At 54.1% G+C, this 23198-nt stretch overlaps 8 protein-coding genes across 8 annotated transcripts; 3 read left to right on the top strand and 5 right to left on the bottom strand.

Annotated features, from left to right (window-relative positions):
• Nucleotides 1-270: 270 nt before the first annotated feature.
• CC84DRAFT_1218183 (2-methylcitrate dehydratase PrpD) lies at nt 271-1841 on the bottom strand (the record flags this gene model as incomplete). Its single annotated transcript, XM_018182970.1, has 2 exons — nt 271-322; nt 547-1841. 2 exons carry the CDS (start codon nt 1839-1841, stop codon nt 271-273), a joined length of 1347 nt encoding a protein of 448 aa, XP_018035122.1.
• A 2571-nt stretch (nt 1842-4412) lies between these two features.
• CC84DRAFT_801624 (uncharacterized protein) lies at nt 4413-5304 on the top strand. The gene is made up of 3 exons (XM_018187476.1): nt 4413-4599; nt 4650-4725; nt 4781-5304. The coding sequence occupies exons 1-3, from the start codon at nt 4554-4556 to the stop codon at nt 5022-5024; spliced, it is 366 nt and encodes a 121-aa protein (XP_018035121.1). The 5' UTR covers nt 4413-4553; the 3' UTR covers nt 5025-5304.
• A 114-nt stretch (nt 5305-5418) lies between these two features.
• CC84DRAFT_1165138 (uncharacterized protein) lies at nt 5419-6627 on the bottom strand. The gene is made up of 2 exons (XM_018178650.1): nt 6306-6627; nt 5419-6206 (listed from the first exon to the last, which is right to left on the bottom strand). The coding sequence occupies exons 1-2, from the start codon at nt 6586-6588 to the stop codon at nt 5653-5655; spliced, it is 837 nt and encodes a 278-aa protein (XP_018035120.1). The 5' UTR covers nt 6589-6627; the 3' UTR covers nt 5419-5652.
• A 676-nt stretch (nt 6628-7303) lies between these two features.
• Nucleotides 7304-8728, bottom strand: CC84DRAFT_1094373 (NmrA-domain-containing protein; the record flags this gene model as incomplete). The annotated part of the gene is made up of 4 exons (XM_018174559.1): nt 7304-7372; nt 7442-7757; nt 8044-8356; nt 8413-8728. 4 exons carry the CDS (start codon nt 8726-8728, stop codon nt 7304-7306), a joined length of 1014 nt encoding a protein of 337 aa, XP_018035119.1.
• A 1067-nt stretch (nt 8729-9795) lies between these two features.
• Nucleotides 9796-12569, bottom strand: CC84DRAFT_1165132 (asparaginase-domain-containing protein). Its single transcript, XM_018178649.1, is given in 3 exon segments — nt 9796-10523; nt 10992-12291; nt 12308-12569. The coding sequence occupies 2 exon segments, from the start codon at nt 12237-12239 to the stop codon at nt 10275-10277; spliced, it is 1497 nt and encodes a 498-aa protein (XP_018035118.1). The 5' UTR covers nt 12240-12291; nt 12308-12569; the 3' UTR covers nt 9796-10274.
• Nucleotides 12570-13019: 450 nt separating this feature from the next.
• Nucleotides 13020-14973, bottom strand: CC84DRAFT_1165131 (uncharacterized protein). Its single transcript, XM_018178648.1, has one exon. It carries the CDS (start codon nt 14497-14499, stop codon nt 13315-13317), a length of 1185 nt encoding a protein of 394 aa, XP_018035117.1. The 5' UTR covers nt 14500-14973; the 3' UTR covers nt 13020-13314.
• A 129-nt stretch (nt 14974-15102) lies between these two features.
• Nucleotides 15103-16603, top strand: CC84DRAFT_1121412 (uncharacterized protein). Its single transcript, XM_018175608.1, has 4 exons — nt 15103-15163; nt 15228-15362; nt 15412-16149; nt 16204-16603. The coding sequence occupies exons 2-4, from the start codon at nt 15269-15271 to the stop codon at nt 16365-16367; spliced, it is 996 nt and encodes a 331-aa protein (XP_018035116.1). The 5' UTR covers nt 15103-15163; nt 15228-15268; the 3' UTR covers nt 16368-16603.
• A 675-nt stretch (nt 16604-17278) lies between these two features.
• On the top strand, nt 17279-23070 carry CC84DRAFT_1187720 (WD repeat-containing protein 26; the record flags this gene model as incomplete). Its single annotated transcript, XM_018180951.1, has 9 exons — nt 17279-17704; nt 17801-17918; nt 17978-19026; nt 19080-19207; nt 20285-20322; nt 20818-21754; nt 21805-21902; nt 21953-22855; nt 22907-23070. 9 exons carry the CDS (start codon nt 17279-17281, stop codon nt 23068-23070), a joined length of 3861 nt encoding a protein of 1286 aa, XP_018035115.1.
• Between the last annotated feature and the right edge of the window lie 128 nt (nt 23071-23198).

Below are 23198 nucleotides of genomic sequence, written 5' to 3'. Positions count from 1 at the left end.
GTAAAATTACCCAATTGCTTACAGCGCAGTGGCGGCGACGTAAGCTCTAAGGCCAGGCGCGAGTCGTTGCTGTCTCACCTGGAATGGTTCTGGGTACAACTTTAACCCGAACCGTCATGGAGAGGATGGAAAATATCACTCCCAGAGTCTATAATGAAGGGGACCAGGACTGTACAAGAAGGTAAGCTAAATTTGGAATGCAATCTGACTGTGCTGATTAGGCGCCCAATCAATCCTGGCAGCATGGACGAGGCAGGGTCTCCCAAAAGATCAGAGGCAGATCTTCTTGACGATCTGGGGAGAGTGGTGGTCAACGGACGTTCTAGAGACTTCGTTAGACGCTGCGCTGCAAGACGAAGGTCTCCTTCTTAGCGCAAATTGAACAAGAGGAGGTTGTAGAGTAATTCCCAGATCTGTCCATTAGGTATCGCATCAATTTCTCTTCTATATCCAGGCCGAATGACACCCATCTCTTCTGTATCTCAATACATTCCTCTGATCTTCCCTATATCCTCCAACTCCCCTGCCTGAGTAAACGTCTCGTACGCTCTTGCCGCTCTCTCAGACCCAATAGCAAGCGTGACCTGCTCCATAAACTTCTTCTTCAACTCCGCATCCGTCAACGGGTTCTCCATGCTCCCCTTCGCATGCTCGACGTGCTTTTCCAGCTCCGTGCCATCCTCGTATCGCAGCGTCACATACGCCGCATCCGTGGGGACGCCCTCATCGGTGGTAACATTGACCTTTTTCCGCAAGTCTACGACCGTCGCATTCTTCACGACGTCGTCAGTGAACTGCGAGGGAGTGGCTTCGCCGTACAAAAGGCCGATAGCTGTAGCGTGGTAGATGCTGAATTTGCCCTCGAGGCCGGTCTGGGGGGATGTTTTGCCGGTCAGGACGAGGACCTCGGGATTGACGCGGAGTTCAATGCTCTTGACGTTTTCGATTGAGTTGTTGTTATCATGGGTTTGGTTTGAGAGTTGTATGGCTCCGTCGATGGCTGGGTGCATTACAATGCCGCATGGGTAGGGTTTGAAGGTGTTCTTCTTGATTTCCCACTCTTTGCCCAGTTGATCAAAGTATGCCGTGGCATTATCCCTTGTGCTGACGACGTGTAGCCAGCCATATTTCGCTTCTAGAGCATCCGAGGCGCTGGTGTACCCGTTCTTTGCAAGAAGTGCGGCTAGCATACCACTTTGCGCTGCGCGACCGATGTGAAAGGATTTAGTGTCTGACCCAAAGAAGGCCTGCATGCCAATCACTTGTGTCGAGGCGATGCCTATGGCTTGGGCCGTGTGGTTTGTGTCGAGGGAGAGAAGCTTGGAGACTGCGACGGCTGCACCGATAGCGCCCGTCGTGGAAGTGATGTGCCAACCTACATCGTAATGTTGGGGCCAGACACTGAGACCGAGCTTGCACTCTGTTTCTACACCAGCGATGAAGGCAGTCATGAAGTCCTGGCCTGTCACAGGGCCATAGGCTTCTGCAATGGCGAGGAGGGCTGAGGCTACTGGTCCCGCGGGATGAATTATCGTTTCCAGGTGAGTATCGTCATAGTCGTCGACATGGCTGGCAATCCCGTTGACCAAGGCTGCCAGCTGGGCGTCCGCAAACCCATGTGTTATCGAGCCATTTGCGCCCAGTATTGATGAGGTTGCGGGGCCAGAAAAAGGACCGAGGGTGGTATTCAATGCGATTTGAGGTGCCGGCTGGGAAGCAAAACCACCGATTGCACAACCCGCCCAATTATAGAAAGACTTGTTCGCTGCGAGAAGGACGTCCGTGGTGAGATTGGCATACTGAAGGTTAGTAGCCCAGGAAGCAAGTTGTAGCGTAGCCATCGCGATGTAGTACTCAAAAAGAGATGTAGTTATCGTCTTAGCATGTCCAGAACCGGCTGGATGGGAGTCTCGAATCTCGAAACTCACTAATAAAGTGCTTGTGCAACGCGAGAAGCTTGTAAGGTGACTGACACCTTATAACTCTTGATCTGATTGTACAATATTGTACAAAGTTCCAAGCTGGTAGTAGGTATGACGCACCTTTCGCAGAAGATCCTCTTAACTTGTATTTCCACCAGTCAGAATGAGCCGCTAATGTTGAGTATTCTGGAGTCGCTGGCCCGTTTGAATGCTGATGATGATATTGTCTAGTAAGTGCTGATTTTGGACCAAGATCGGCATGAAATGCGGGGGACAGCGGAAGGTAGTTTGCGGGCGCGGAGTTGTGCGCGCAACACCCAGGTCAGAACCGCAACTTCAAAATGTATAATCGCGGCCGAACCTTAGCTTGTTGATTATTTTTTTCAATGGTGAAACCCGAAGAAAGACATCGAACATGATGCCGGTGGTTTGCGCCATGCCTAGATTTTGTTGGGACGTGTCTAACAATTGAATGAGGGGCGTTATGATGTTCGAGAAATCAAAAACCTTGTGTATAGGCATACTTGCTGTCGTCGATTTGACAAAACAATCCGGGAAGCGACGGAGCACACCTAACGGATCGTCCGGGGGCTTATCTATTTACACGATCCATTCCATAGGGCGTACGAGTGGATCAGATGTCCGTGTCCACACCCAGTGGACATTCGGTTCAGCCTGGGGATCTGGATCAACCTGGTCTTCTTGGCTGCCTCGATTGCTTCTGTTGCAATCGCTCCATTTTGACTCTGAGCTGAGAACTCATCTTGCGATGTTGTCAGGTTCCAGCCAGAGTTCTTCTAAGGTAGCAATATTCTCAAATGCGAGTCTTGCGACGTTTTCCGCGCCCACAACCGGAGCAGAGTTGTATAATAGTTCGTTCTGTGGCCCGCAAAAAATGAACTGTTCGAAAAGCTGACAGGATACTGCCAGCACCTTGACATGCTTGAAATTCTCTCCGACCCGACGGGACCAATTTTTGAAGCAATGTGTATACTTCGCAGTCAAACGCAAGACTTGCGTGTTCGGGAACTCGAGGCTGAGCGAGATCAAGCGAAATACGCGGCAAAGCAGAACAATGCCACTAACTTCAAGTTGTGTAACATGGGGCGCAACTAAGCATGGTTGACCGCTGCTGAATGCGCTGCCGTAGGCGAGCTCTCCAGGCGTCCTGCTGATGGCAAGATTCCGGACATTGGGGCAGTAGTGCAGGAGGTGTATGAATCGCTCGCTGACATGGAGAGTTTTGATTGTTTTATGCCGTAATAAGATATCCCCACTGGACGCGTTGATAGCACCTTTTAATGAATATGTAGTATCGATGCAGAGAGTTAGACATTGCAACCTGCTGAGACTGCCGATGAATTCGACCAAGTTATCAAATCGGGGAAGCAAATTAATGGTAGACAGCGTGACTATCTGCGCACGGAAGCTGAATCTTTGGATTCCATCGCAGACACCAGGAATCGCCGAGAGGTCTGCAGTGGCCTTGGTAGCTGAAGAAAGGAAAAATCCAGACAGTCTGAAGTTCGCGGCGCCGGGCAATTATCTAGAGTGATACGCGCTAGGAGTACTGGACGAATCAGTTGCCTCAAGCGTCGGTTTGCCGCAGATAGGTATTTCAGTGGTGTGGAAATCCTGATCGGTGAAGCCAGTCCCGGAGGCGGAGAGGCTAGTACATCGATGATCAATAGGATGATTTCGTTCCTGAGGCCGAGGAAGTGGCTTCTGGTTGCCATGCTGGCGGCCAGTGTTGCGTACTCTCGAATGAGCTTGACGCTGGCGATATTCGTCGGTACCTAAGTGACGCGTCGATTACAGGTGAGATAGATTCCGATGTGTGTTAATGGTGTAAATGGTGTTCCTTGAAGAATTTGCAGGCTCCATCTGTGAGTGCTCGAACCGAGACTTTTTCCATGGTTGTGTTGCCCAACAGAGCTCCTGCGGGTTCGACACATGGCGGCGCGTGTCGAGGCAACCTACAAACCGTGCGGTCTCTTTCCGTTACAACACTCGTAGGTACAGCGTCTCATACCACAAAACGTGCATCACGTTCCTGCAATACCTCTCCAGAATTGGCAGTGAACACAATGCCAAGTCTACCTGACTGCGGAACGTTCGGGTGTGGCTGCAAGCATGGGCCTCTCAACTAAAGCCGGTAGCCGTGTGGCGGTGACGAGGACATACGCCACATCCCTGCATCCTCCAATCATTGCTACGACAAACCTCCGACAACAGTACCATGACGCAAAATTGGAGAAAACATAAGCATCGACAAGGGACACTCATCAAAACTTGGCGCTCACGAGACAGATGAGGGTTGGTATAAAGGCAGGCGCGACCATGGGTGAGGCGCGTACGCCTGCCTGAGGTAACAGAGCATCTGCATTCCGCGACACAGGAAACGACGACGTATCGAACCACGACCCAGCAAACACTCTTCTCCTGACACTGCACTCCACGAACTTAGTCTTCACATCGCTAGCTAGTCTTCGCGTATTTCGTTCGCAACCGTTCCTCAAACGCACGCATTCTTCACTGGCATACAATCTCGCGCACTTCGCTCGTGACAAACATCGTTACCGAACGCGTCCCCTTCGTGACTACACTTGAGCACCATAACCCGTTGCCAAAATGGGCGCCATCAAGCTAGTTCTCTTGATTCTTGCCACAATCTTCTGTACGCCGTTCTTTTCTTCTTACTATTTCACCACATCTAACACCCTACAGTTCCTCCCATCGGCGTCTTCGCAGTCGCAGGCTGCGGCGCTGACTTCTTCATTAACATCTGTCTCACAATCCTTGGGTAAGCCTGCGTTCCCTTAGCCCACTCAACTACCCGCCATATTGACGTTATGTAGCTACATCCCCGGCCACATCCATGCCTTCTACCTGATCTACGTCTTCTACGAGCGCAAGGACGAAGTTAAGAACGGGGTGTACAACCCGCGTCCCGCGTCAGGAATATTCAGCGAGCGTGTACTGCGCGGCGGGAGGCATGTGCCGGCAGCGGTGCAAGTGCAGCAGCCTGTTGCACAACCGAACTCTGTTCCGCAGCCTCAGCCGGGCCAGGTGCTGCCGGCGCAGGCGTATGGGACTGTTTAGGGATACGATTGTATTCGGACCGCGAGGACCAGATGTCACAACGCGGTGATTGTCAAGTTCAAGGCGTGGGGACTTGCTTACAGCTGTTGACTTTTCGCCCGAGCCTTCTGGCGAGGATCTGTATGGGCTGGCTAAGAAGCGTGGTCCAGTGAGTTGGTCTGGAACAGGGATTATCCATTAGTACGAGATGCACGTACCGGCGCGTATTAACTGAATTGTTAAACTTTACTGTCTCTATGCACGCGGCGTGTCTGTGGTTTTGCGCGTTTGAGAGACTTGCGAGTATTAGGGACCGTGAGAAAAAGAATGCGGTGTCGGTCCTGTGAAGACGAAGGAAGTCAAAGGGATGAGCGCGGAATGAAGGCGGGTATTGCAGGAGAAGTCGTCTAGCATATCGAGGACAGCAGACAGGTAGTGGCTCTTGATGACAATGATATCGGACAGAATCTTGAGCATTCCCATGGTGGTAGTTTCAGTCGTCCGCGAGATCAGGGCGCGCCATCCTTGCCAAATAGATCTTGTATACATCTTGTAAAGGTACATATAGTACAATCCCACGCATGCCCTTTGTCCGTCCCATCTATACGTACACCTCTCGCAAGTATTGCAGTTACCATCGAATCGCCCTCTACTTCTTCTTCCCCTTCTTCCCCTTGACACTGCCCTTCCTCTTGCCGCCGCCAGCCATCGCAGCCGCCGCCGCCGCACCCTTCTTCTTGCTACCATCCGTGCTTCCCAACGCAGCCTTCTGCCTGAGGTACACCCTTACGACATTCTCCACGCTGCCCCTATCATGCTTCTCCTTGCGCATATACGTCAAGCGCGCCCTCCTCGTCTTCCTCTGTGCCCTCTGCACAACCTCGATGCCCTCGACCAATGGCGAGTACACCTTGTACCACATCTCGATGCCGACGCGGGTCAGCTGGCCGCGCAGCAGGATGGCGGTGTCGACGCCGCGCCGCCGGATATTGATGCACACACCGGCGAAGGGCTCGCCGGTGCGCTGGCGCACGAGAAGGATGTCGCCGACGCGGGCGCACTCGGGATTTGCGCGGTCGAAGAGGCGGGTACGGGCGCCGGTGGGGTCGTGCACGGCGAGCTGCGAGGAGGTGACTGCGGCGACGGGGTCGTGGCAAGCCTTGCGTATGGCGCGCGGTTTCTGGGGCTGCGATGCGAGCTTGCCTGTTACGTGTTGTTAGCTTCGTGATATTTTATACCAAGCCCAATGGAACGGGAGGCGGCAGGGCAGAGGCAATGGTTGCCAAACCGAGGCGGACGTACTGCTGCTCGAAGTCCTCATCTTGTTCCGGAACCACGACACCTTCCTGGCCTCTCGCTCGGCCTCGACCTGCTTGTATCTCTTCATCGTGCCCATCTGTTGCCGAATCTTTCTGTTGGGCGCGGAGCCGCCGCCCTGCTGGTAGAGGTGCGGATACAAACTCCTGTGCATCGCATCAACGAGTTTCGAGCCCTTGACGGATTTCGCGGCGATCGCGGGAGGCTTCGCGACCAGCAGTACGGCCTGCGAGACGCCCGCCTTTGCGGACGCAATTGCCGTGGCCATTGTGTAAGAGTGGGGATGCGGAGGCGCGTTGAATGCTGGAGGCTTGAGATGCTGGATGTTCCGAAAATCATCTAAACGGATGACTAAGCCAACGACCACGCAAGTGCGCCCCGATGATGGTGGTGTTGCTCGAATTCGACACCTCGAATACAACTACAATGGCATTCATGCTGAGACGATGAATTCATTTCCCGTGACCAGAGAAGTCGTACATCAACCACTGATTTTGACGGCTCAGCCTGTGAATTCAAGTTTTCACAACATAAGACAGTATCATGTGCCCACCACACGCACAGAGAATTGTGAACTCTATACTGATTTTGAAGTTTTTATTGTACCTGAAGGTTTTCAAGAACATACAGTAGAGGACGCCGCCTCGGCTGCGTGAAACATAGAGTAAGACCGTTGATCATATACCCATAACTTTTTCAATGCCGTCACCGGAATCGCCGGCCCATGCAATTGTCTCCTGCCCAAACGCCATGCTTGGACGCAGAACCGGGCTCAATAAGGAAAATTATAGCCGGATCGATTTTCGGGTCATGCCATGCGCCCCTGCTTTTTCGCTAGAATTGCTGAAACAAGAGGAAGGTTGAACAAAGAACCGCCCATGTGGGAAGATAAGACGTGCATATGCCTTGCCGTTTGTGCCGAGAGGTAATCAGAGAGGAGAGTGCCAGAATAGTCGAAAGGAAGAAAACTTGGTGAGATGCTGCTAGAGCCGCGACTGGTTGAGCTGCTCAATTAAACCCACAACGCCATTAAAATGCGGAAAGACCTCGCCCTGGCAACACGAGCCACGTTAGCAGTTGACTTGAAAATCGAGATCAACTTCGCGGCGAGGTGTGTCTACCTCCTCCATCCAGGTCAGGCCATTCGCGGCCTCTTCCACCGGAAACACTTCTTGCGCATACTCTTCCATGCCGCGATTGCCTTCCCAGAGCTCGAGCGCGACGCCGGGACAGTCCTTTTCAAGATCAGGGCCGAAGTAGGGAGCTGCGCTTTCTGCCAGCGTCGACTCCAGTGCCGAGAGATGCTCACGGTATCCGACGGGAGTAGGGCAATGGATCACAATAGGCCCCCGCTTGTACTGGACGGGTCGTCTCAGACCGCGGCTGAAGGCCCTGCAGACTTCCTTCGGGGTCAAGACTTCAAAGGCTAGCGGGATGCTAAAATCAATGTTAGCGTGCATTCACGTAATGCAGCAGCTGGCTTGCAGGGGAATCTGCGTGAATCTGCGAGATGAGTCGGGGAATCGGGAGAACGTCAACGATGGTGGAGCGAGGCGGGCCCAGCCACCACATGATGCTGCAGCGTCTTGGCGATTGTCTGGTGAGCTTGTGTACTGCCGGAATAGGCAATGCGCAGACAAACCGCACTTCAGTCGTTGACAGCACTGGGCGAGGGCTGGACCGCACCATGTGGGGAGCGGCATGCAATGGGGCGAAAACTTACCGTTTACCATTCCACTTTCGTGGTCCTTCCTTGAACAGCTGGTAGATGGCGGGGCCAATGTCGTGCTCCGAGTCAAGCCACGGAAGCTTCTGGTCGGGGTGGAAAGGTGCTCGCCATACGAAACTGCCGTCGTTCTGGTGCTCCATGCGGAAAAGAGGAAAGTCGAGACCGGTGAAGTTGTTGTGGTAGATGCCGCAGTAGACAAAAGTTGCCGGCAGTCCAATTTGGCGGATGTACTGCTCGACAGTGAACTTTGGTGCCCACAGGGGGAGCGCTCTCCAGTTCTTGCCAAACACAGAATGGTCGGGCATGCCTGTGATGTTTGATTAGGTTTGGGCGAGAAGGATCAGCATAGGTGCGGGTACGTACTGCTGTAGATGTAGTGCTGGATGCCGGCCTTTTTGGCGGCATCGGCAAGCGCTCTGCCGATGGCAACCTCGTCTCCCCAATGCGTCGTGTTGATGAAGGCACACTGCGCGCTCTTGAACAAATCGTCGAGGAACTTGCGGTCTTCGAGGCGGCCGACGTAGACGGTGACATTGGGCAACTGGGAAATCTCTTCTGCGACGAGGCCGTTGAGCTCTTTCATTTGCGCCCGTACCTGCCATCCCAGGGCCGAGGCCACGCGAATGAAGCTCGCCGACTGGCGGCCATTGCTGTTGATGGTGACCACCGTCCGCTGCATGCGTGGCTCCAGAAGCATTGGTAGGAGAAAGAAGGAAGGAAATGATTCGGGCCGCGAGCAGGACTAGAGGTGATTCTCGGGCGGTCGCATCCAAGACTGGGGAGAGCTGCAGCGAGGGCGCGGCGAGGACTTGATATAGCAGCAAACAGCAGACCCGTGTCTCTGGGACGGCGGCGGCGGCAGACGCTTAGTGGTGGGCAGGGCACAGTGATAGATTGATGGTGTAGCCTGGGGTGACTCTGCTGGAGATGCCGCAATCGGGCGCGGCCAACAGGGTCTCGCACGTGCCCGGGTCGCACAAAGAACGCGATATTGCAAGAAGGGAAAGCCTGGACGGTAGCCGGGAGCCGCAGGCGAGCGTCTCCTGCGCAGGTGATGTGTATGGGCGGGTGTGCAGGGGCGCTAGAGGGTTGAGCATCCAGAGGCCGGTTCGGGCGCTGCAACTTATAGAAGACACCGGGATGCGCTCACCACAGCGACGGCAGGCCGGCGGAGATGCAGGAGAAAGCAGGCCCGCCGGCCATGCTCTGCCTGGCACTTGCTGTAACACGATTCTCTCGTCGTGGCGGCACCAGACGGTGCAGTGGAAAATTAGGTAATAGCACGCGGCCGTGACGAATCGCAGCGCGGCGTGTGCAAAACGTGGTTAGCAGCCAGCCTGAGCACCTAACGAGCAGAGGCCCGCCAGCGTACTCACTACTCAAGACCAGAATGCAATTTGCGCATACCGACAAATGCGCCATGCCTGCTGCGGGGACCCAACGCCGAGCGGCCCTCGCAGCGCTGCCGCGCTACGGCTGCGTCGCCGCCGCCGTGGGCCTGTGAGCGAGGCCCACGGGCGCAGGCAGACCTAGCGGCACCCAGCGCTGGTCTCCGCCGCGCGCGCATTCCCAGTGCAGTCAAACAGAGGGCATCCGCTGCTGGCGGGGCTGCAAGGACCTGTGCGGGGAACACAACAGCATCCTGCTAGACCGAACGGTGAGCTGCCTAGGGCGCTGTGGGCCGCGCTGGAGCACCTGAGCACGAGGAGAGCGCACCACACGCGTGCGTCATGCTTGGCTATCAGATATCTGTTAGTAAAATGAAACAACTCTATGACTAGCGACCGATGCCTCCTCGCGCACCCTGGCCCGCGACCGTGATCCCCTCGCCCGCCTGCTACACACAGCATGCCTGAGCCCGAGAGCCCTCTCACGTAGACGAGCCCTCCAGCTGCTCAACTCCACTCGAGAGGCCCAACGTGTTTCCCCGCAGCCAGAGGCCCACCGATCTCGGGCCAAGCCGAACTGATGGCCAGATAGCAGCAGATCCCATTAAGCCTTCGGTTGCAGTCGCCCGCCTACGACCCAGCTAGCAGGACCAGGAACGTGTCGCCGCCGGACGCCCTTCCCGGACCCTTTGGACAAGACGTGCGTCTGCCACGGCCATGTTGTTGGCCCGGCGCTCACCAAGGACAACGACGTCGTCAGGATCATCCTGCAGCCTAGTAGCCGCACTTATGACCACAATTACCCGTCGTTCCAGCGAATTCATCTCCTACGTCCTCTCAGCCAATCACTGCCTCCCAGATGCTGGTGTTGCCGTCGCCCTCCGCCATTTGCAGCCGCGCTTGCGGCACCTCGTCTGTGTGCAAATGCGACCCAGCTCTTTTGAGTACCTCCACATGATCTTTCAACCCCGCAGCCGCTGCAAGATAGAGCGGAGTATGCCCACTGCGGTTCCGTAGATGGACCGAGGCGCCTTGCTCGAGAAAGTCGCGCAGGATTTCCACGTTAGGCCCTGTGGCTGCAAGGTGCTATAGCTCGTCAGCGCTGCATGCATAGACGCAATCTTGCATAATCCGGTCAAAACATAATCCACACCGTGCTGATGCTGCCAAAGATAAGAAGCACCTTTGTACCACCTCTGTTTTGTACCGTGAATTGGGCCGGCTGTCATCATCCGCTAAGAGATGACGCGTGTTTGCGAGCTGCACCTCCAGGCTGCACATCCCAAGAGACCTCCTGGTAGTACCAGTATAGTACCACACCATCGGAATCTTGGGTGTTGATCCCCCGTATCGTGCAGGACCTAGCACGTAGAGATAGACGCATCGGACCTGTCCCAGTGCCCCGATAACGGCACTTTCGGCGAAGATGCCATGGTTTCAGTCATCCTCGATGCAAGGTTCGTACCACGAGGGACGTAGATAACGACCATTGCCCTGGAGAGACGACTGCCAAATCGGGACCCCTTCTTAGATAACGGCGAAACCTTGACTTACCACGGGCGTGTTGAGATTATAGTCGGCATCGTTCAGCAGCCAACGAGGCTCGCCGCGAATGATGTCCCTCGTATCTTGGAAATTGCCTTTCTGGATTGCATATCCAAGCGCAGCCAGGCTGGACAGCTCTGGGGTAAGTGTTCCGCTCGTTTTGGGATGCTCAAAGTGCGTACGTGTCGTTTCTGTCAGCTCGCCCCGAATGGAGACGGACATCTTCTTCGCAACTTCCTCGGCCGTCGCGCCTGGCAGTGCCAGCAGGTATGCCAGTTTGGTGAGGGCGGCTTCGGACGTCATGTCCATGCCAAAGACTACGCCCACTCGGCCCAAGAAGGTCGCGGGTGCGTAGAGCGGGCTCACGCTACCGCTTAAACACTGCGTTACGTTGACAATGACGATGCCTCTCTTTACTGCGTCGGCCAGGGCACGTGTCATTGGGCTGTCCGGCCCACCTGGAGTGTTGCCTGCTCCAAATGTCTCCAGAACTAGGCCCTTCAAGCCGTCCAGGTGTAGCACTGCATCGACCATTTCAGGCTTCATGCCCGGGAAAATACGGAGGCAAGCTACGTGTGTCGTGTCGAGCGACGTCTGGATGGAGAACGGAGACATGCTCGTGGATCGATGCACATTGCCCCAGGAAACGTTAGTTCTAAGAGAGGTGATGGTGGCCAAAGGCGGGAGATTAGGACTTCCGAAGGCGTTGAAGTCGTCTGCTGATATCTTGGTTGAGCGGTTCCCTCGAAAGAGCTTGAAATTGAAGAACAGGCAGACCTCTGGTATCATAAAATGGCCCGCTACAATCAGGGCGCCCAACAAGTTATCTTCAGCATCGGTCTGCAGCTGCATCATTGGTGCCTGTGAGCCCGTGAGAATGACGGGTTTGCCTAAGTTGTGCATCATAAAACTCAAGGCTGAGCTGGTGTAGGCCAGAGAGTCAGTGCCGTGCAGGATCACAAATCCGTCAAACAACTGGTAGTTCCGGTAGATCGTCTTTGCGATCTGGTCCCAGCCTTCCGCGTTGATGGAGCTACTGTCCAGTAATGTATCGAACTCGAGTACAGAGTATCTTACTCGACGTTCATAAGCACTGGTAGGTGTCCTCAAACTCTGAACAGCCCTCCGCGTGCCGCTGTCGTCAGTCACGATCTCCAGCGGCTCCGGGTAAGAACCATCGTTGAAGACTGGCCGAGGCGCAAGCCCAGTTTTCAGAAACCCTCTCGCAGGCACCAGGCCGTCTGCTGATTTGCGCATACATATCGTTCCACCTGTCACTCTTTAGCGAAGCTCCACTATGGGAAGGAGATTCAAACCCGTAATGACAATGAGCACACGCGACTCCGGCAGCTGGAGCTCGGGGTATGCGTCGTCCATTTTCCCCAGGAAGATGCATGCACTATGCCTGCTTCTGAGCTTGCGACAATGCCGTGGTGGTGCGCAAGAACAAGACGCGTCGGCGAGCGAAGTTTCTTTAGGTTGTCCGGGTGGTCGCGCTTGGATCTTCCGTCACTATGCCACAAAGAACGCCCAATATCAAATATCTCTTTCTGAATATCACGACACGCAGAACAGTCTTCTACGATACCTATGCATGCCCAACTCCACGTTTTGGCGTAAAATTCCATTTAGCGCGCTTTTCCCTACCCCGTCCATTGCCGCATTGCAAACATCGGCCCGGTCCACACGATTCGCGCAACGCGAACCTTGGAAGGGCCCCAACCCAAGCTCCACTTTTACGGAGTTCTGATTACCCCTTCAAAACTCAACTCTGCAGAATGTATTACCCCTTCAAAACTGAAAATTTGCAGCCGCATTATGCGCCTGTGGGGGTTGGAAGTGCGCGATCGTAAGATGAAGGGTAGCGTCGGCTTTGAAAACTTGCCTAGCAACAGGGGTGTGAAGTTTTTCTTGCAGTGAGGTTAGTAGGTGGTGCGCACGTGTGGGATTGGTTCGGTGGAAGCTTCAGTGTGAGTTGTACTGTATATTCAATGCCTGAATTGATGGACATGATCGATCGGGTATATTGCTATACACACCATGTAGAAGACAAGCGAGTCTAGCGACTATCGAAATAACTCCTGCAATGCAAGGCAATGTCATCGCGGCCAGAAAACTGAAAATGCATATTCGCGCCCCTTCAGGGATACAGAATATACCAAAAAGCACCTTGTGTACGACCTTAGCTCTCCGGAATGCCTGTCAGTACGAGCTCCCAACATTGTATCCCGTCACTGGTGCGTCAAACCCCGTCGAGTACACTCTCTTAGGTGATGAGCTATCATCATGCCAAGGCGTACTTTTATGATTGTTGTCGTCGCAGTGTTGCACCTTATTTTTTCATGCCCGCCTTTCTCGCCTCGTTGGCGCGTTCTTCCTCCAGCTTGCCAATCTGCTCCTGGTTCTCCGCAATCCATGAAGAAATCTCCGGCAGTGCATCGTTCGAAACGTGTTCGGACCACTTCAGCTTCGTGCTTGTCGAAATCGGCTGCTCGGTGACGTATGGATGACCATCCTTGAAAGCCACCCACCTCTTGAGGCCTTTCAAGATTGTTCCCCGAGCCGCATTGTCAGATGAGATCGAATTATTGATCTGCAACCAGATCGCCTCTTCCACGCCTTGCGTTTTGTGCTCTGAGATGATCGCGTTATACTCTTTGTGCCTGCCGAACATGAGCAAGGCGTCTTGAAGAACCTCTTGCCGAGACGGGGCAGCCTTCTTCGTATCAGATTCATCATCCTCTGTGTGTGAAGACGTCTTTGTGCCGTTTCCACAAGACGGCATGTATTTGTACACAAAACGACGGAACATAGCGCGCTTGTTGATACGGGATCGATCGTTTGAGTTTTCTTCGCAGTCTTGGTAGACTTTCCAGTGGAAGTAACGTCCGTTGGTAGCCCAGTCGAACAACTCAGTCTCGCTGTCGAAGCCCTGGTAGTACTTGGCCTTGTCGTAGCCGTAGAAGTCCATCGCCTGATCCGGGTCTCGTGTAAGGAACACCATACTCTTCTTCCGATTGTACGGCTCTACCTCCTCAACACGAATGTGCATACCTTTGTCATTACACGTGATGCCGAGCGAGCGATGAACGACTCCAATTATCTGCAAGAGATCTGAATCGCTCTTCATGAAAGTCGTCCACTCAAACAACTCCTCGCCATCTTTTGTATCGTTGCCTGGCGAAAGCTCGACGTCCACCTGCACGTAAGCGTCTGGAATTGTAGGGTGCTTGATTCCGAAATGATGAGGGGAGACATAAAGCTCAGCGCCCAACACGTCCTTCACCGTGGCCCAAATATCCTTGTTGTTTATCGGGTCGCGTATGCCCTCGACGAGGAGGTCAATGTCACCGAAGTCGCTCTTTCCGGGGGCGTCTCGAGGTATTGTAACATGGCGGAAGAGTGTTTCCAGCTTCAGCTTAACGTCGCTAGCTACCTGATTGTAGGTGTCTGGTAACATCCGAGGGACATTGATCGGCGTGTCCGAGACGATATGCGCGAAAGCCTGGCCTCCCATACTCAATGATGTTTGGGGAGTTCTGCTAGGTGAGTGTGGTGTTTCGCGTCAACAAGGCAAGATCTTTGTACTGCCCAGGATACTTCTAGGGTCCAAATCGACGACTAGGTGTCGTGGAACGTATCTTGAGGTGGTTGCGGCGGTACAGGCACCAAGGTGGTACCAAGGTTTCAAATGAGTCACCTGGGATCCGACTCATCAACGAGGTTGAAGACAAAGCGCCTTTGATGAATGTGAACAAGACTGCTGCCGAGACTGTTGGCTTTGATGAGCGGAACTCTGCATTTCAGGTATATTCTAAGGTCAGTGATGCCATCCCGAGGTTGCACAGGTGTGCACCTTCCTAGACAGCCCCTACAAATCCAGGCGTGATCCAGCTATTGCATCAGGAGGTGAAGAGATACCGCAACGGCAGACTGATTAGCTCTCAAGGACCATCAACCATCGATGCTACGTTGTACTTTCATAGACAACTCAAATCAGCATTATGGGGTCGAATCTCGTAACTCCGTGATTAGTGGGGTATCGCCGTGCGACCGCGCTAAAGAGCTTGGGCCCACATAAAAGTCTGAGTTGGGGGACTCGAGCTCTCAACAGCAGAAATTGCGCCTCCGAACATACTCAACACGATAAGCATTATCTACACACAATTACTCTTAAGCGGGTGAGTTGGTCGCGAAACTAAGGCTATCGCGTTGTCCCATGTTCTAATATGCCTTACCTAATAGATAGTTCTATAAACCAACAAATTGCACAGTGCAACCGCACAATGGCCGAGAACGTTAACGAGGAAGAGGTGCAGGCGCGCTTCGAGGAGCTTAGCGTCCTCGAGGCGGAATTTGAAGATGTCGAACTCGAACTTAGTATGCTGTATATCGCGACTTCTATTAGCTCCCTTGCTGACCGTCACAGTCCGTAAGTCGAATGCGCTGAACGCACCGCTCTGGAAGAAACGCGCAGAGGTGATCGCCAAAATCCCGCACTTCTGGACTCTTGTCTTTGAGCAGGCACCCCCAGAACTCGATTCCTTTATACTGCCTTCGGACGCACAGATCTTTGCCGAATGCTTCGAATCTTTGGAGGTCACCCGCTTCGAGATCGACGACCCGAAAGGCTCCCCGCGCAGCATTTCAATCAAGTTTGGCTTTGGGGACAACGAATATTTTGAGGACAAAGTGTTGGAGAAGAAGTTCTGGTTCCGCAAGTCGCGTGACTGGGAAGGCCTCGTATCTGAGCCGGTCAAGATCAACTGGAAGAAGGAACAAGACACGACATTCGGCCTGACAGATGCGGCCATTGAGCTTGCTGAGGCAAGGAAGAAGGCGGACAGTAAGGCGAAGGAGACCGAGCTGCCCGAGTACAAAAAGCTGGCCTCATTGATTGAGGAGAGCACCGAGGCCTCACCAAGCTTTTTCGCGTGGTTCGCCTTCGTATCCGACTACCGGTGGGTCAGCGCGGAAGAAAGCGAGCAGGCCGAGAAGGAGGATGCCGAAAGATTGGAGAAGTTGAAGCGCGGAGAGAAGGTTGAAGAGCCTGAAGATGATGACGACGATACAATCGACTACCAGGAAACTGAAGTCTTCCCACAGGGTGGTGAGATCGCAACCCTCATTGCAGAGGACCTGTGGCCGTCCGCCATCAAGTACTACAGTATGTGATCCCTCTAGCTGTTCGGTTTATTAATTCCTTACTCACGATGATCAGAGCAATCACACGAACAGGATGGAGAAGACTTCTCCGACATCGATGTCGAAGACATGGACGAAGACGAAGACGAAGACGAGTCCGGCGACGAGATTGACATTCGCGGTCTGGTAGGCAAAGGCCGCGCTGGCTCGCCTCCGACCAAGAAGCAGCGCAAGGCTTGAGATAGGCAATACCCTAGCTATAGACGATGATATGAACACATGCTATACGACTGAAGCTCATCCCGCATGATCCGAGGGATGCGCAGATAAATGAACTCTTGGATATGGTCAGCCCACTATAGCAGCTCCGCAGCGATGATTATGCGCACGAGTTTCAATATCTAACAATGTCTCGAGCGAGCTCACTTCCTAAAGAGCGGGCTGCTCACGGAAAAGAAATATTCATGGAAACAATTATGGGCTAAGGAAGGCATATGGCCAACTGAAACAATGCCTCAGGAACCTACCTCCATTCTTGTCTAACAGTAACCGCTTCCTTTTTTTATTTTCCAAGTTACGCTTTCTGTCAATACACTTCGCTTTCTCATACCCCGGATGTTGGTCCGTCAACGCAAACCCAAGATTCTAGTCGAAGTACCCCACTGTCACCGAAGCCTTCCAGAACTACCGTTCCACCAATCATATCCGTTTGTACAACCCGCTAACCCCATCAGGCACGGACTCAACTGCCGTTTCCTCCGTGTATCCATGTCTACATCCTCATCTTCGACATTTTGTACCCCTCGACATGACGTGAGCTTCTTGGGTCGCCCAGTGTGGAATAGCGATCAACCTTGGTCACCTCAGCGTACCTATGATAACCCCGGTTCAATCAACGTTGCGCATTTCCGAGCCGCGATCGGTGCTTCGCAGCATCAGAGGAGGGGTTCGTGCCGCTTGATGCACGCCGAGATGGTCACGTCCAGGTTTCTACAATGCATGCACACGATGGAGGCTCAGCAACGGCATTCGCATTGGTGGCTGGAGCTATAGCTTTGAAGCTACCCTGAGCTCATAAGTACATCGTCTTCCGTACCTGCTGTCTTCCACCACGCGATTGTACTTTCGCTGCCAGCAGCACAGGCTCAGCTATGGCACCCAATCTTGCTCTTCTTCCTTTGGTCTGTTATCTATTTGCTCTGGTCTCTGCCCAATCTGTCAATGGCTCGACTCCCACCTTCACTCTACCTTCGGGATACCGCACCGCAAGTTTCAACGCTTCCGCACAGCCAACTGCATTCAACCGTACCGATTTCTCTGAAAATGCCCTAAATGAGCTGTGGAATTTAGTCGGCCCTGTTGCGACAGGGCCCGTTACTACTACAGTGGAAGCAACTCCAGAGCCTACAGCATACGCACAACCTGATGCCAACCATTTCCATGGCCTCGTTGGGTCGAATCATCCGGAGCTCAACGATGTAAAGCTGCCGAAAGGCTTCAAGTGGGGTGTCAGTAGCAGTTCATACCAGATTGAGGGTGCGGCGAAAGATGAAGGCAAAGGGCCAAGTATCTGGGATGTGAGTGTTTTTGCAATCCGACGTTTCAGTGTCCACTGCCAAGTGTCAATAGCACTGGTCTGTACGTCTGAAGTAGGTGCTGACTTTGGACTTCAGCTGCTCGCCCACAGGGTGCCAAACCGAGTATTGGATAATTCAACAGGAGACGTGGTCGCCAGTCATTACTGGCTATACAAACAGGATTTGGCGAGACTGAAGGGCCTGGGAATGCCTGGTATGCTTTGAGAACCCCAGTGGTCTATCCTGCGGAGTCTTTAGCTAACAGTTGCATAGCATTCAGTCCAAGTTTCTCGTGGCCACGGTTCTTTCCGTTTGGACACGGGCCCGTCAACGAAGATGCAGTAAAGCATTATGACGATGTCATTTCCGAATTCATCGCCACTGGTATACGTCCTGCAGTGACGCTCTTCCACTGGGATACCCCACTTGCTCTCTTCGTCGAATACGGCGGCTGGACAGATCGCCGCATTGTCGACCATTTCTTCAACTACGCAAAGTTCGTCATCTCTCGTTATGATGCATATGTGGACGAGTGGTTCACAATCAACGAGCCGCAATACTGCAACTGGCAATACTCTTACTACCCAGCCGGAGAATACTATCCTGCGCCCAATGGAGTTACTGGCGGCGACAAAGCTCGTTTCCTCTGTGGACATTACACGCTCCTCGCTCACGCAAAGGTTGCTAAGTGGTACCACGATGAGTTTAAAGGCCGTGGACGCATCACTTTCAAAAACTCGGGCAACTACTACGAGGCGAACAGCACCAGCGCTGCAGATGAAGAATCGCGCCAGCGTAACTTCGACTTCTCGATTGGGTGGTTTGGTGGGCCATGGACGGATGGCGATTACCCCAAGACGCTGAAGGATACGCTGGGAGACCTGCTCCCTGAATTCACGCAAGATGAGAAAGACATGATCAAAGGCTCCTGCGACTTCTTCGCCATCGACGCTTACTCCTCCTTCATGGCCTACGGAATCGACGGTGGCGTCGAAGCCTGTGCGTCCAACCGCTCCCACCCCGGCTTCCCAGAATGCGCGGGCTCGACTTCGATGTCTCCGATTGGTTTCCCGATTGGTCCAGCTGCAGATCCCACAATGAGCTGGCTGTACTCGGCACCATCGGGCATTCGCAAATATCTCAAGCATATCACTACTAAGCTTTTTCCCTCAATCCCTGACATCGCCGTTACAGAATTTGGATTCAGCGAGCCTTTTGAAGGACAATGGACTAGTCTTGCACCGGCGCTTTGGGATCTGAGGAGAGCGGATTACTTCCAGCACTACTTGGATCAAATCCTGTTGAGCATACACGAGGACAAGGTCCGTGGTCTTCCGTTCATTCTCCTAGGTCAAATTATGCTAAAGAAACCCAGGTCAACGTGACAGGCGCATGGGGGTGGGCTATCTTCGACAACTTCGAGTGGGCCCAGGGCAGCCAGGTGAGGTTTGGGCTGCAGTATGTCAACTACACGAGCCTAGAGAGAACGCCCAAGGCGTCGATGTTCCAATTCTTGAATTGGTTTAAGTAAGTGCTGCCCCGAGTAGGTTTCGCACATGTGACATATCAAAGTTCACAGACGCGGCATCTCGGAAACGAATAAGGCTGACTGATATAGGCAACATGAGGCAGACGCGGGCAACAATGCTACGATGAAGTTCTAGGGTCTCGTGGGTAGGGCGTCGCGAGTACAAAAGCTAATGTCTACACGTGAATCGTTAATTACATATCATTATTCCGAGGCTACATGAAGGCTCTCAATCCTAGGCCATGTACAGGGTGTCATAAACACCTAAATATGCTGCAAACGTCTTTCTCTTCGTGGAGAATAACTTCACAGCAGCCAGAAGCCCGCGATGGTGACGAGGATGGTGACGAGGATGCCGACCATGCCTTCCAGGAACTCCAATCCAGGAGGCGTCAAAGCGCCCAAGAAAATGTCGACGGTAGCCATCGCTTTGCTAACCTACGACCCTGGATTACAGTGACATTTGGTGCCATCCAAAACCCTCGGTCTCTAGGTATGAATAGGTCAAGCACCCACTCAATGTGGTACATAATATCATGCCACTACTCAGCCAAAGCAGAGCGTCCTCTCCACTAGCCGCTTCCAAAACCTTTGTTCATGATGCCACGCACGTGCTATATCGAACAGCACACTGACAAACCCCCGGCAGAAGAGCCACGCACGCCTGCAAGTACTCGTCCAGTCCAGAGCGGTTCTAGCCGCAAGCCGCCTCCATCTGTCAACATGGCGTTGATTGGAGTGGGCGAACGAGGGCTTCGGCGTGTTTCAAGTGACACGTGAAGGGTAGGTTTGATTGGCTCGCGCGGCCATGACGCACTGGGTCTTCGCAATGCGACGGCCTACCTGGCCAGGCATCTCACAACGGAGGGTTAGCATCTGGCAATGGCACAGCGGCGGCTTGGGCGGGGCAGGGTGTGGGTTAGTGCGCTTCTTATCGCGGCGATTGCGAGGAAGCTCCCGCGTGACAAGGGTGGATGGCGTAGCCGCGGATGTCTTGTACCTCGAGCAGCGCGCACCTGAGCAGCTTGCCTGATATACTTGGTTGCATGTAGCTGGCAACGGCGGCTTGTACCTCCGGTCGTCTCCCCTGGTATTGAACGTGTGGTCTGGTACGTGACGCGATGGCTTGGACGACCGGATCAAGATTAATGGTAGCGTAGTCGACCAGGATCTCGCCGCCGCTTGTGCCTGTCCAACCTCGAGCTGTCCGACACCAACGCCCATAGCTACAGCTTGCACCATTCACCGCCCGCGTCCCCCCGAGCACACCCCTCCTCCCGGCACATACGTACATCGTTCGCGGAGGATAGACAGGCTGCCCGGCCTACGATTCAGGCACCCGCTTGGCCGACTGCTCGCCTCACCACGTCGCCGGTGCCATCGTCAAGTGCTCACCTCTGCTCCCCCAGAGCTTGCCCGCCACCGCCCGCTACTGCCAGACGCCGTCCCGCGGCTCCCCCCGACCAGCGTGCCTTCCCGGTGCTGAGCATCCTATGAGTCCTCCTCCCGCTCGACAGCGCGCCATCTGAGGGCTCGGCCGCCTCGCTCGACGTGTACTCGCATCACTGCGGGTAACCTGCCCCAGCGTTCGTCCTGGCCGACGAAACCGCCCCAAACGTCCCTTCCCCAAACGCCTCCGACCGCCCAGCCATCCCGCACTCCCCAGCTCCTCCTTCCCCAGAACTCTCTGCCCACGACCCCTCCACCGACCACGACGCGGTAGCCGCCCCCGCAGCCCCCTCCACACACCCGCTTGCACCCAAGCGCAGACGCAGCTCCCAAGACAGCGACGACCTCTCCGATCCCACCCAGCGAGGCCGGTCCTCACGCCCCATCAAGAAACGCAGGCGCAGAGCAGACGGGACCATGCGCCTTGACAGCGATGCTTCAAGACGGTCCCACTCTCCTACACAGAGCTACACCAACGGCTCCACGCGCTCGCCAGGGCCCAGGTCGACCCTGGGCAAGATCGCGAATGGAGACTCCCACAGGCCCGAGAGCAACGGCTCCTATACCAACGGCAGCTCGGTAGCCAGCGCGAAGGCCCTGTCGTCGTCCTTCTTCGGCCACGACAGGGAGGAGGTCACGCGGATACTCATACAAAGCTTGTCAGATCTCGGGTACAGCGACGCTGCCGGCGCCTTGGTCAAAGAGAGCGGATATACCCTCGAAGGCCCGACGGTAGCGGCGTTCCGCAACGCTGTGCTGAACGGGGACTGGGCCGAGGCCGAAGAGCTTTTGTTTGGTACCAACTCGTATGATAATGGAGGAGGCATACATCTCGATGGCGCGGCAGGCTATGGTAAGACTTGGGCCAAGTCGAGGTCGATAGCCCAGTCGCACCGCGCCGAAGGGCTGCCGCTCGCCGAAGGGGCAAACCGGGATGAGATGTTGTTTTGGCTGAAGCAGCAAAAGTACCTGGAGCTGCTCGAACGGAGAGACCTGGGCAAGGCACTCATGGTGCTGCGCCAAGAGTTGACACCGCTGCACCAAGACGTTGGCCGGCTGCATACCCTGTCCAGGCAAGTTTATCTCACTGCTTCTGCCACCTGCAATTGCTGACCGAGCACAGCCTCATGATGTGCCCATCTGCGGATGATCTAAAATCACAGGCCCTTTGGGACGGAGCCGACGGTGAATCACGCACGCTTCTACTCTCCGAACTCTCTAGTAAGCCGTGCCATCCCCACTCACCCTGACACCGCCGTTGACCTCAACAGAATCAATATCACCCAGTGTCATGATCCCAGAACACCGATTAGTGGGTCTCCTGGACGAAGTCAAGGACGGCTGGATATCCAACTGTCTCTATCACAATACCGCCGATTCTCCATCACTGTACATCGACCACAACTGTGATCGCGACGACTTTCCAATGAAGCCTGTACTCGAACTCAAAGGCCACCACGACGAAGTGTGGTACCTCAAATACTCACACGACGGCACTAAGCTGGCATCAACAAGCAAAGACAAGACCATTGTTATTTACGACACTACGACGTACAAGATCCTACACCAACTGGATGAACATGACTCTGGTGTAACACATTTGGCATGGAGTCCTGACGATACGAAGATCATAACATGTTGCTCCGCGCAGGAGAATTCCGCTCGGATATGGGATGTCAAGACAGGCGCGTGCCTAAGACTGATTAGCGATTTTACCTATCCTTGCACAACTGCTGCCTGGGCGCCGTCTGGAACGCACGTCGTCATTGGCTCACAAGACACAAAATATGGATGTTGCATTTGGAACCTCGATGGACACCTTGTACATGCTTTCGCCCCCCACCACAACGACAGCGTTAGGGTCAACGATCTTGCCATCTCAGCCGACGGCTCAAGGCTGGTGGTTCTCCTTGAGAATAAGATCCAAGTCTACGACTTTAGGTCGCGAGAGAAACTGTGCGAGTGGCATTTCGACGATGTCAAATTAACGAGCGTTACGATAAGCTCGGATTCCAGACACATGCTCGTCTCGATGAACAAGAACAAGATTAGGCTCATAGAGATCGACACAGGGCGGGAAGTGCAAGGTTTCGAAGGCCAAATCCAGGAGAACTTCATCATCAGGAGTAGTTTTGGTGGCGCTGACGAGAATTTCGTGGTCAGTGGCAGCGAAGGTATGTTCTAAACTTCCACGACGTAGAAGTAGGAAGCTAACGGTGTCGTAGACGGCAGGGTGTACATCTGGAGGAATAACGTAAACGGGCTGCTGGTCGAGGCGCTGGACGCGCATGAGGGCTGCGTGAATGCTGTTGCGTGGCACCCCTCGGATCCAAGGTGCTTCGCGAGCGCAGGAGATGATGGAAGAGTGCGCGTCTGGAGACCGCGGTGATGCGCGACGGAGGAATGTGAAACTATCGCGGGCAGCATGCATCTTCGGCGTCGGAGGCATCATATGGGGAGGCGTGTACGTTTGCGATTTGACTCATGCATGGGTACGGAGCTTTAGCCTGCCATCCT

This window comes from Paraphaeosphaeria sporulosa (assembly GCF_001642045.1).
Source record: "Paraphaeosphaeria sporulosa strain AP3s5-JAC2a unplaced genomic scaffold CC84scaffold_6, whole genome shotgun sequence".
Lineage (NCBI taxonomy): Eukaryota > Fungi > Ascomycota > Dothideomycetes > Pleosporales > Didymosphaeriaceae > Paraphaeosphaeria > Paraphaeosphaeria sporulosa.
Note: the sequence above shows the minus strand (reverse complement) of the source record. Positions and strands in the feature narration are given on the sequence as shown.